The following is a 13,221-nucleotide window of genomic DNA, read 5'->3' as shown; positions in this document are numbered from 1 at the left end:
GAGGCGCCAGGGCGGGGCTCCGGCCTGCGAGAGCCACCGGCTGGGGGGCTTCGGGCTCCTCCGAGTCGGCCCTGGGCGGCCCGGGCCTCCCCTCGGCTTCCCTGCGCTGGAGCAGTGGCAGGAGAGAGGTGTCCACCCATTCCATGTTCTGGCCGCTCCCCGGGTCCTCGGGGTGGGAATGGGAAGGATGGTCAGTACCATCTTCACGGTGGTGATAGCAGCCAGGTAAAGCATGCTCCCCGTGCCAGCGTGAGCAAAGCTGTGGCTGCGCCACCACGGGCTTGTGGCCAGGCTTGGAGGTTTGTAGTTCTCCTTGTCTTTCGCCCCCCCCCCCCAACTCTTTCTCACCCTCCTCTTCACTCTCTTCTCCCCTCCCCACCAACTCCTTCCTTTGCTTCTGCTTTCCACAGGTGTAGGGGGGCGGGAGGGGGATGAGCTGGCAGAAGCCAGAGTGAGCCTGCTAGAGATGGGGGGCAACCCTCATCTGCTACATTCCCGGCCCTACGGCCCCCTGTAGCTCTGTGCGTGTCAGGTAAGGGGTGTGGGTGGGTGGTAAGGACCTTGTGTTCTCTGTGACCTTCTGTCTGTTGCCTCCATCCCCAGGCTCATTCCTGAGCAACAGATATTTCCTTAGGGACACGTGTCCTTGCTCTGGGGCATAAAGAACCTCCTCATAGGCCAGGGGGAGAAAAGCTAGTGACAACAAAAATGTTTCCCACTGGGGGCCTTTGCTGGGCAGTGAGGCAATGGGGCAGGGGTGGGGGGGGCTCCAAGCCTCTGTCCCCTGGGTACTTGTGACCATGCAGTTGTCCTGCTGCTGGGGCTGAACATGTCTAATGGAGATGACGCTTCATGCTGGCCAGAGAAGGGTGGGGGAAGGCTGACTCTTGATACCAGGAGTTGCCAAGGCAGAGTTACAACACTTCCGGATTAGGGAAGCATGCAAAGCTGTGCACAAGAGTGTCATACAGATACTAGAATGAGGTCAGCCACTTCAGGATACCAGAACAAGGCTGGAGAGGAATATCTTCAACCCATGCTGGGCCTGAGCCTTGGCCCTGCTTCAGCTGATTACAGCTAGAACCCTAAGTCCCAGAGCTCACGATGGAAGGACCCAGCTTCAGGTAGACCAGTGAGATACTCCCTGACCACTGGTGGGGGGGAGCATCAACATGTAAAAGACCTGTCCCTGACCATGGACCCTTCTATACCTACTGTGGTCAGTCCTTCTCCTCTGACAGGGTTCTACACAAGGGCCAGTGCCATCCATATGAGTCATGGCCAAGTTGTATTTGTCTTTTAGTCACCAACCACGGAAGGGACTCTAGGTTAAGGATCCTATCTGAGTCTGAAGGTTTCAGCCTAAATGAGGCATTGCCTCTCTCGCAGAACTGTTGACCCAACTTTCCAGGGTGGCCTTTAAGTGATATATTATTATCAAGTGACTGTGGCTGGGAAGTTCCCAGACCCAGTTCTCTGTTGAGTTTCCCCAAGGGGCTGGGCTGAGCCAACCCCCTACAGGCCCGAACATGCTGCTCCCATGAGCCTCGTTTCCTTGTCACATCAGAACAACAATCTCCCTCCCAGGAAATTCCTTCTTCCTCTGAAAACCCCTAAGGGAATCCTTTCGGGAGCCAACAGGTGTAGGTCAGGAGCCCTGGGGCTATCCATCTCTCACTTAGTGTGAACCCACAGCCTTTCCCTGGTGAAGAGGACAACTAAGCATGTTTTCCTTAGCCAGAGAATATGAGATAGAGCCATGCAGGTGGGCTTCTGGCCCACTCAAGACTGCAGCCATGGAAACACCTAGTGATACTGTAGAATCCTGCAGGAGAGTACAGGGAAATCTCTCAAGACTACTTTGTCAGGGCTCTCTCTGCACTCACTGCTGAGCTGTTTGGGACCCATGGCTGACTCTTTCTGAGTCTTCTTCCTATGTCTGCCTGGGTCAGTTCTCTGCAAATAAGGATTCATCTGGGACACAGATAAATGATTCATGTGGGCCCTTCTCTCCAGAGCAGGACCACCTCTGAGCTGAGCTCTCACAGGAAGAACTTCTGAGCACACCTTGGTCCTGGCTGAAATGGCCTTTTCGGTAATCTCCCCAGGAAAGACAGGTTCACAGAGGCCAAGGCTAGATAGAGCACAGCACTCTTCATGGTGCAGTTAGTGCTTCATGATGAAAAGTGTGACAACTGGTGTAATATTTCTTCAATAAACCTGAACTTGGAAGTAAATCCTTCCTTTTTGGCATCCAGAGATCCTTTCCTGAAGATGTAGCAGTTGTTTCTCCTTTTCTTTTCTTTTTCTTGCAAGTCCTGGGGCTTGAACTCAGGGCCTGGGCACTGTCCCTTCTTTTTGTTCAAAACTAGCATTCTACCACTTGAGCCACAGCACCACTTTGAACTTTTTCTGTGTATGTGGTACTGAGGAATGGAACTTAGGGCTTCATGCATGCTAGGCAAGCACTCTACCACTAAGCTACATTCCCAACTCAATACGGCAGTTGTTTCTTAGACACTTTTATCCTCTCACAAGAAAATACAAATATTTGGTTGACCTCTTTCCCCAAATGACCTCTGGTTCTTGACAAACCAATGAAATAGACTCAGGAAATATGAGATTAGTTGAGATCCCTCTAAATCAGAAGTCCTAAGACTCCAGGGCAACCAAGTGCTGAATCTCATCCCATGGTTTCTGACTCCTGAGAGCTGGATTGCCCTCAGTTGTGATGCAGCCCCACTAGTGACTCTCCCTATCCTCCCAAAGACCCAAACTCCATCATCCTTCTTCCATATACTTATCTATCCATTTATCACCCCTGCAGCCATCACTCACCTATCCATCCACCAATCCACCAACCATTTATTCTTCTATCCAGTCATCCATCTACCTACCCATCACCCATCTGTCTAACCATGTACTATTCATCCATTCATGTACCATCTTTGTGTCTATCATCCATGAGTCCATTCGTCCTTACATCACCTATCCATCTATCTACTATTCCAGGTTTGCTCTGAATTCCATGTTGCCAAGCTTTGCTGTATGTTCTTTTCTACCCCCTACTCTCTCCTTTATCAACTATAAACTCCCAAAGACAGGTGACTCAAGAGAGCTCACAGCAAAGGACCTGACTTAAATCAGCCAAGCATTCCACTAAGGATAGAGAAGACTTTCCCTTTTTAGTTTTTCTTATGGTAAGGGATTCTTTTCACTTGACAGTGAATCTTCCATTCTCTGTTTAAATGCCATTAGAACCATAACTCCTTCAATCTTCATTAGACCTAAATTGTTAGAAATTTTATTAAGCTGCAATCCACTGTCTCAAAGTTGATCTTTCAAATACTGGTTCATGAGAGTAGGTACATTGCATTTTATTCATCTCATATTTCTAGTTCTGCAACTAGTGCCTGGCTTAATATGGATTTTTATATCTTGAATGAATGGATGGACGGATGGATGGATGGAGGGAAGGATGGATGATGAGTAGATGGATAATGGTTGATTGGAAGGATAGTAAGAGTATAAATACATAGATAGCAGCAGAAGAATGATGAATAGATGGTGAGTAGATAATAAATAGAAAATGGATGGGTGGTATATGGTAGAGAATGGATGGGTGGATGAAAAAAAGAATGACACAGATAAATGTTAGTTTTTATTAACTTGATCAATAGTTTCTAAATAAGATCGTAGCAAGTGATCTGATGAAAATGATTTTCTCAAGTAGAATTTGCTTTTTTCTTTGGTTTGGTTTGCTGATTGGTTGGTTTGTTCTTTGAAACACTGTACCTTGTGCCTGACTCAAACTCATGATCCTCCTGCCTCAGCCTCCCTTCCTAGATACTGAGATTATAGGAGTTCACTACTGTACCTGATTCATAATTTGTTTCTCTTACAGAGCAATTAAGTCATATAATTTACTTTCTTCTTTCTTTACAAGTGACAGCAGTATGGGAAGAGTCTTGGGTGTGAACAGAGAAGGCTTTCACTAACTCACAAAGTTCATCCTGGCTCTGCTCCAGGCATATGGGCCAAATTGGCAGCATCTGCCTGGGCCCAGTAGCCTACAGCATACTCTTCCACATTTAACCCCCAACAACCCTTTAGGAGTAAGGCATTTTTCCTGCTAGCTGAGATGATGCACTTACATTTCTGGAGTGTGAACCACTTCCCATTACAGGATGCCTTCATCCCCCATGCTAGCTGCCTCTGTTATGTCAGTAGAAGCAGAATCCCAGTCAAAGGTATTGTTCACTATGAAGAACTTGGCTTCGAGGAAGGCACTTGTGTCCTCAGTGCATGATCTCAGAGGAATCCTGTTTTGTTTTCTGCAAAAAGAGATGACTTGGATGGGAATGTGGCTTAGTGGTAGAGTGCTTGCCCTAGATTGATTCCTCCATGCTACATAAGCAGAAAAGGCCAGAAGTGGTGTGGAGGCTCAAGTGATAGCATGCTACCCTTGAGCCAAAGCAGCTCATGGACAGTGCCCAATTAAAGCCCCAAGATCGGCAGGGGGGAGCAGATGACTCTAAGGCAGGAACTGATTCACAATGATTTCCCTAACCTTTGTGGAATCTGATAAAATCAGCCAATTCCTTCTACAGGAAAACATGTGCACTCTAAGAGATACCCTGTAGTTTCTGCCCACAGTCTCAAAGGAAGAGATGGGGGACGTGCCTATAACCTCAATGGAGGTGCTACATCTAGGCCATTGGCTGGAATCAATCCTCCCTGCCATTATAAAGTATCACCTGGACATTCTGGAGACATTTCTCTTGGCAGCCTCAGGACATTTCCTTTTTTATTTTGAAATCACTTTAAATTTATAGAAACACTGTAGGACTAGTACTAAAATACCTGGGTCCCCTGGCTCATCCTTCCATACTACAGGAATTGTATATAACCATGATGTATCCATCAAAACTATGAGTCTAATCTACTAACCAAATCCTAGACCTAACTCAAACGTTACCCACTTTCCCACTGATCTCCTTTTTCCATGCCAGAATATCATCTCAGTTCCCTTGATCCATCCATCTATTTATCCATCTATCTGTCTGTCTATCTGTCTGTCTGTCTATCTATCTATCTATCCATCTTGCCAGTCCTGGGACTTGAACTCAGGGCCTGGGCACTGTCCCTGAGTTTCTTTTACTCAAGGGTAGCACTCTAACACTTGAGCCACAGAGCCATTTCTGGATTTTTTCTGGGAACTAAGGAATGGAACCCAGAGCTTCATGCATGCTAATCAAGCACTCTACCAGTAAGCTACATTTCCAGCCCTCCTTGTTGTTTTATGTCACCATATCCCTCAGGCTCCTCCAACCTCCCCTCCATTTCCTTGAGTTTGCTGAGGAACATGGACAGACTTTGCCCACCAGCCAGAAGGTTGGCACATATTCATTGTGGATTCTCTGTATGGGAGTGGGAGGAAATGTCCATTTTTTGATGATAGTACTGTGTGGATGAGATCAGGCCTCCTGAGTGTATCAGAGTATGTACACACTTGCTCAGTTTTCTTGCTCTTCCTATTTGAAATTAAAGACACAGAGTCTCCAGGGTTGATTTTTTAGAACTTGGTTGGAAAAAGCCTGGGGATCAATCCACCTGCCCATCCCTCAGGACAGAAGCCTCCTGGGGGTCCACATGAGGTTGGGAATGCCACAGCCTTCTTGTAAGGAAGGACTCTCACAACCCCAAGAATTCCACTGGGAATCTCCTTCCAGGAGTCCAGTGATATACCCTTGTACAAGAGGGCTCTGACCCCAAGAACTCCTCAGCATACCAGCTCCCAGAGACCTAGGCTATGGGGCTTCAAGTCCGGAATATTTTTTTTTTCAGCTAGGTCAGTAAAATCTGTTAGCAGTTCAGATTCTCATCCATCTTGCTCCTGAGTGCTTGCTCAATTTAGAACACTTTGTTAACATATAGCAGGTGCTTAGCATAACAATGTCGGGTGGCAAGTGGAAGAGTGAGTGCCAATGACAGCGAAACTGACATGGACTCACCCCCTCATCCTTCTGCCAGAGCAGATGCCTACTCATTACCACTGCAGAAAGTTTGCATACACCTAAGGCTCAATGTAGTCATCTTTCCTGTCTGGAGAAACCCAACTCAGGTCTAGATTCTGGGAAACCCATGCTGCCCCACATAACTGGGCCTGACCTATTTCACTTAATGTTCTCCAAGTTTTATTCTTAATAGTTTAACAATATTTCTTTTTCTGCCAGTCCTGGGGCAAACTCAGGGCCTGAGCATTATCTTGGACTTTCTCAAGACTAGCACTCTACCACTTGAGCTGCAGCACCACTTCCAGCTTCTTCTGTGTATGTGGTACCAAGGAATCGAACCCATGGCTTCATACATGCTAGGCAAGCACTTTACCTCTAGGCCACACTCCCAGCCTCTTAACAATATGTCATTGTGCATAATACAGAGCCATCACATCCAAAATGGGATTGTGCTTAATCAGATACATAGAATTCTCTAAAATTAATCTACTTTTTTTTATAGCCAACTGATTTCCAACAAAAGATGCTAAGAACATACATTAGAGAAATGACAGTATTTTTGATAAATAATGCTGGGAAAATGTGAGGACATCACATGCAGAAGACTGAAACTAGATCCCACCCCTCCACCCTCCCCATCTCTCTCCATACATAAAAATCAACTCAAACCAGTTATCAGTGGCTCACATCTATAATCATAGCTACTCAGGAAGCTGATATCTGAGAATCATGGTTTAAACAGCTCAAGCGGAAAAGTCTACGGGTAGACTCATCTTCAATTAATCACCAAAAAGCCAGAAGTGGAGGTATGGCTCAAGTGGTAGAGTTCCAGCCTTGAGCCAAACCAAGCTAAGTAGCTGGGCATCAGTGGCTCATACCTGTAATTCTCATTACTCAGGAGGCTGGAAATTAGAGGATCACACTTTGAAGCCAGCCTGGGCAAGAAAGTCTTTGAGGCTCTTATCTGCAATAAACTACTCAGAAAAAGCCAGAAGAGTCACTGTGATGCAAGTGATAGAGCACTAGCCTTGAACTAAAGCTCAGGGACTGAGCCCAGGCCCAGAGTTCAAGCTCTAGTAACAGAAACAAACAAGTAAAAAACAAAAAAGCAAAACACAAACATAAACAAACAAACAAAAACCACTAAGGAACAGTGGGTCCAAGGCCCCAAGTTCAAGCCTGAGTTCTGGCACAGACACATCCACACCCACACACAAAATCAATTCAATCTGGATTGACTTACATATAAGACCAGAAATTGCCAGGCGCCAGCGGCTCAACGCATGTAATCCTAGCTACTCAGGAGGCTGAGATCTGAAGATCAAGCTTCAAAGCTAGCCTGGACACAAAAGTCCCAGAGATTCTTATCTCCAATTAACCACCAGAAAACCAGAAGTGGTGCTGTGACTTTTGTGCCCAAGATGGCTTTGAACTGCAATCCTCAGATCTCCGCCTCTTGAGTAGCTAGGATTATAGGTGTGAGCCATGAGACCCGGCTATCCATACACTTTCATTTGCCTTCTCTTTTTCTTCAAGTCCTGGCTCATCCTGAACACCCCCTCTCCCACTGCAGCCCTCCCTACCACTCTGCTAATCCTTCCCTTCCTTCTTTCTCCACAGCCACCCGAGAGTCAGCCTTTGTCCACGCCATTGCCTCAGCTGGGGTGGCCTTTGCAGTGACACGCTCGTGTGCAGAGGGCTCCGCTGCCATATGTGGCTGTAGTAACCGCCACCAGGGCTCCCCTGGGGAAGGCTGGAAGTGGGGCGGCTGTAGCGAGGACATCGAATTTGGTGGGATGGTGTCTCGGGAGTTTGCAGATGCCCGTGAGAACCGACCAGATGCTCGCTCGGCCATGAACCGCCACAACAACGAGGCTGGGCGCCAGGTATGTCTATGGCATGGGTCCCTAGGCAGTAGAAAGTTCCTCAGCACGGTTTTGTCCCATGGAATAGAATGGTGAGAGGGAGGAGGACTGCTCACCTCCTATGGATTTGTGAGAATCGGCACTGCCCAGAGGCACCCCGTATCCACTGAATTCCTATAAGATGTCAAGCCTACCTATGGTCTTGGGATCCCCAGGCATGAGGGATGCCTGGGATCCCCAAGAATGAGGGATGGCTGGCATGCAGAAGCCCCTGAACCCTATGGAGAAGGAGACAGAGAGTCAGCCAAAGAGCAAGGTGGGGTGTCAGTGATAAGGAAATGCACACATGTAGTGATCAGACAGGAGGAGAAACAGTGATCAAGAAACAGATGAATAGATGGATGGATAAACAGATATAAATTAAGATATATATATACAACTAGATTAGTGACATTAGTGGAGATGATTAATGGTTAATAGAGGGATGATTGATAAGACATAGGATGTATGGATAGAGTTTTATGAGCCTGTATAAAATAGAGGAGACACAGGTTCAGTTGTTTCTACCCCTTTGTCTAGAGTCTAATCAGGCTTTGCTCCTGGCATTGAGGCTTCCAGAAGAGGCAAAGGGCTCAACTTCCATATGCAGAGAGACTCTTTGTACTTTGGCATGTCATCCTTAAATTGTGCTTATGAGTCAGACCCTTTTCAAAAAAAAAGATATGGATAGATGAATATTGGTATCATATCAGACTGAAGAATTAAGTCTTAAGTTAGGAGATAAGAAATTTGAGACCCATTCAGGAATTTTCAGTATCAGGTATCTTTAAGAAGTAGAGATGAAGTTGGGCATTGGTGTCATGCACCTGTAATCCTAACTATTCAGGAAGCTGAGATCTGAAGATCAAAGTTCGAAATCAGTCCTAGACAGACAAATCCAAGAGATTTATCTCCAGCAAAAAGCTGAAGTAGACACATCGTTGAAGTGGTACAGCATCAGCCTTGAATGAAGAAGCTAAGAAGCAATTAATGGCATGTGAAAGACAGACAGACAGACAGATCGGACTATAGTTTTGGACCCATAAACCCAGTAAGTAACTGGAAAAACCACAAGATAGTGTTGTGAAATTCAGAGCTAATGGTAGAGAAGCTCTTCAAGCTGCAAGAAATATGTTTGGGTTTCATGCAAATAATCAGGAATCAAGATACTATCTGACCTCATGGGAAGAAAAATGAAATGAAGGCTAGAAGAAAATTGGGTGGTAATATTTTCAGGATTGTGAGACAAAATGATTTAAACCAAGAATTTTATGTGCAGCTAGCAATTAAATATCATACTGCACTATGAGAGAATAATTTTCAGACATTTACATTTCATGAAACTTACCTGGGGCCCTGTTCTTGCAAAAAAAGTTATCTCCAGAAAAGGAAATGGATAGAATTGAGACATGCTTGAAAATCTCAATGTTCAAGAGAGGACTGAGAATATTTAGTCAATTAAGGGAGAATTGGGGGCTAAACCAATGGCAGTACATTAATAATAATAATAGGAAAGGAAATGTCATCATAATACATCACATACATGTAGGAAGTGTAGTAAAGTTATGAGAGAGAAATTAAATTTTCACCCTCCGTAGTGAGATAATGCCTAGCACTCAAAAATCAGGCAGCGGTGAGTGTTATAAGAATAGTAGGAATGGGCTGGGTTGATTCCTCAGTACCACATACACAGAAAAAGCATGGAATGGTGCTCAAATGGTTCTGAGGGCTTCTCAGAACCTGAGTTCAAGCACTAAGATGAAGAAAGAAAGAAAGAAAGAAAGAAAGAAAGAAAGAAAGAAAGAAAGAAAGAAAGAAAGAAAGAAAAGAATAGTAGGTATTAGAAGGGGTTGTCTTACATCAGTCAGAAAAATTGCTGTATGGCTGAGACAGTATTCCTGGGATTTTTTTCAGCAGGTCTCAATAGTTATTTGACCCTTTAAAATATATGTATCTCAAACTCTGAACGTAAATAAAACTAGAATGAAAGAATCTGAAGAAGCAGAGAAGGGAAGTGTGCCTCTTCTTTGGAAAACATGAATGTAAACAAGTGGAACACGAATATTAGACAAAATGGACTAGATAGAGGAGAGCAGGGCCAGGGATATTACTCTATCATTAACTGTGATCAAGTATAATAGAGATAGGTAAAGAAGTGACTAAGAAAGGGGCATGCGGTGGAGGTAGATGTGGACCCAAAGTCTAGCTAAAGCTTTAAACCAGTCCTGGGAGCCACAGTTTGTGAACTACAAACATGACTGCATATGCAATTGTAATTTTTTTTTTGTCGGTCGTGGGACAAAAACTGAACTCTGAGCCTGGACCCTGTCTCTGAGCTCTTCAGCTCAAGGCTACCACACTAACCCTGGAGCCACACGGCCACTTCCGGTTTTCTGGTGATTAATTGGAGATAAGAGTCTCATCTACTTTTTAGTGCCCAGGTTGGCTTTGAACCGTGATCCTCAGATCTCAGCCTCCTGAGTAGCTAGGATTACAGGCATGAGCCACCCTGCCCAGCACATTTAGAAATTTTTGAGTAGCCATTTTGGAAGAATAAACAGGCAGGATACATTTTAATGCTAAATGTAATAAAATATCAACATTTGTTTTTCCTTCTACAAAAAAAAAAAGTACTGGGTAACTGATACAGAAAAAAACAGTTTATATAGCTGACAGTTTTGGAGAACAAAAGTCCATGACTGACTTAGCCTCCACAAGGACCTCGTTAACTGTGACATCTGGTGAATGGCAGCATGGTGAGAGCACATGGGAGAGGGAGAAATCACATGTAGGGACAGGAAGCCAGGGAGTGGGTAGGGATTGGTCTGGCTTTTATAACCACCCTCTTAAAAATGACCCACCTGGATTGCTTTCATCTTTCTCTCCTTCTTTCCCTCTTTTCAGAGACATTGTAGAACTAGAATGAGCCAGGAGGATTGGTAGAAAGGGAATCTTTGGGACCCTTCACCATTGAGGTCTGTGTGTTAGGGAATACGGTCACCACAGGAAGGCAGTAGCCCTGCATTGGAGAAGTCTGGGACTCTGAGTAACTTTATGAAAGGAGTTTCAGGCAAAGAAAGGCGTGTCAGGGAGAAATACCAGGAGGCAGTACTTTCCATGACCTAACAATTTTCTGCCTCATTTTTAACTTTATTTTTAGTTGACACACAGTAATGGTCACATACACTGTGACATTTCAACACATCTACATAATGTATAATGATCATCAGAGTCATTAGCATTTTCACACCTCCAACATTAATTGAAAAGATTCAAAATAATCTCTCCTCACCGTGTTGAAATCTTTATTGTCCACTGTAGCTATAGAACAATAGGAAGTATTCCTCAGACCAACTTCAACCTCACTTCTCCAAGATCCTACTACCTCCTAACATCACTACACTAGGGGCTCATCTTCTAACCTGCTGGGGAACAACATCCTCCAAACCATAATAGCCAGCCTAGCTAACCACCTCCTCCTCCTCCTCCTCCTCCTCCTCCTCCTCCTCCTTCTTCTTCTGTCCTGGGGCTTGAACTCAGGGCCTGGGCAATGTCCTTGAGCTTTCTCTAGGCTAGCACTTACAGCAACACGTGTGGCCTTTTCTGTGTATGTGGTACAAAGGAATTGAACCTAGGGCTTCATGCATGCTAGGCAAGCACTCTACCACTAGACGACACTCCTGGCCCCCTACATCCTCTTCTTATACTAAGTCTTAGGAGTCCAATATGTGGTTTGTACTTACATCGCATCTCCATTAGAACCAGCTGCATCTCCCCAGCAGTGACCAGTATCTATATACAATGGACAGTGCCACGGTAGTTTTTATTGACATGTGTTCCTCTCCTCAATCCCTTTCTTGAAAGATGGAAGGGGCAAGGCCCCACTGCCACCTTGAAGTTCCCACCACCACCACATAAACACAAAGAAATGGAAAAGGATCCTATTGACCATAGGGAAAACATTCTCCTCATCCAAACCTTGGCCACTGTCAAGCCCCCAGTCCATTCCTAAGCCCACAAAGGGACCACTCCCAGTGCCCCTGCTCAGGACCTCTAGCCTTCTCTCCCAGCCTATAAGCACCGGCTCTGAGAAGTCCCCTACTTCTACCTGTCAGAAAGAATCAAACTCTCACATCCTCAAACTATGATGCTCCTCTAGCTCCCTCCATCCTAGACCTTGTGGAAGTAGAATCCGCTGAGGAACTATAGGGAGCCTCCCAGTCCCCCAAGATCCTGGGTCTGGCAAGAAGGACCTACGTCACTATAGTGTCCACTAGGAGCACAGAGAGGAGTCCCAAAGGGCTTTGTGGCTGGCAAAGAGCAGGGGTCCTGGGTTGGAGATGCATCCGTGGGCAGTGTAGCGGCTAGCTCACGTGCCTGCCTCCACAGGCCATTGCCAGCCACATGCATCTCAAGTGCAAGTGCCACGGGCTCTCGGGCAGCTGCGAGGTGAAGACCTGCTGGTGGTCGCAGCCTGACTTCCGCACCATTGGCGACTTCCTCAAGGACAAGTACGACAGCGCCTCGGAGATGGTGGTGGAGAAGCATCGCGAGTCCCGGGGCTGGGTGGAGACCCTGCGGCCACGCTACACCTACTTCAAGGTGCCCACGGAGCGCGACCTGGTCTACTACGAGGCCTCGCCCAACTTCTGCGAGCCCAACCCGGAGACCGGCTCCTTCGGTACTCGCGACCGCACGTGCAACGTGAGCTCTCACGGCATCGACGGCTGCGACCTGCTGTGCTGCGGCCGAGGCCACAACGCGCGCACGGAGCGGCGCCGGGAGAAGTGCCACTGTGTCTTCCACTGGTGCTGCTACGTCAGCTGCCAGGAGTGCGCGCGCGTCTACGACGTGCATACCTGCAAGTAGGCGGGATGTGGCGCGGGACGCACCCGGCAGCGGCGGGGGAGCTCCGTCCTGGGGGCGGGGCTCCGTCCTGGGGGCGGGGCTCCGGCTAGGGGCGGGTTCCTTGCCTACCAAGAATTGGGATTCTGACCTGGGAGTTAGGGCTCCTCTCTAGAGAGGGCAAGGCTCAGATAGGGGCAGGTAGGGCTACTCTGGATGAGGTGGGGCTAGTGGCGAAGTTCCTCCTCACGGGTGGAACCCCACCCCGCGGCTCAGGGCTCCAGGTTGAGTGAATTCTTCCCTGAAGGTGGAATTGGTAGTGATCCACTGGGTTGGAGCCACAATGGAGGCTAGGGGAAGCAGGGTGCTCTCTGAGTGGAGGTGGGGCTCTGGATGGAAGCAGGGCTTCTCTTACAGGGTGGAACAGAGCTGGAAGGGGAGGAGTGGAGGGCAGG

General features: G+C 46.8%; 1 protein-coding gene across 1 annotated transcript in view; it reads left to right on the top strand.

Annotated features, from left to right (window-relative positions):
* Wnt3a (Wnt family member 3A) overlaps positions 1-12,821 on the top strand; it is a 40,747-nt gene extending 27,926 nt beyond the window's left edge. Inside the window, exons 3-4 of the mRNA XM_090339710.1 lie at positions 7,638-7,903; positions 12,311-12,821. Of these exons, the coding sequence (XP_090195836.1) occupies positions 7,638-7,903; positions 12,311-12,790 (746 nt within the window). The 3' untranslated portion in view covers positions 12,791-12,821. The remainder of the gene's footprint in view (positions 1-7,637; positions 7,904-12,310) is intronic.
* Positions 12,822-13,221: the final 400 nt, after the last annotated feature.

This window comes from Megascapheus bottae, chromosome 10 (genome assembly GCF_031878675.1).
Source record: "Megascapheus bottae isolate mThoBot1 chromosome 10, mThoBot2.hap1, whole genome shotgun sequence".
Classification (NCBI taxonomy): Eukaryota; Metazoa; Chordata; class Mammalia; order Rodentia; family Geomyidae; genus Megascapheus; species Megascapheus bottae.
This window is presented reverse-complemented; position numbering and strand designations above follow the sequence as displayed.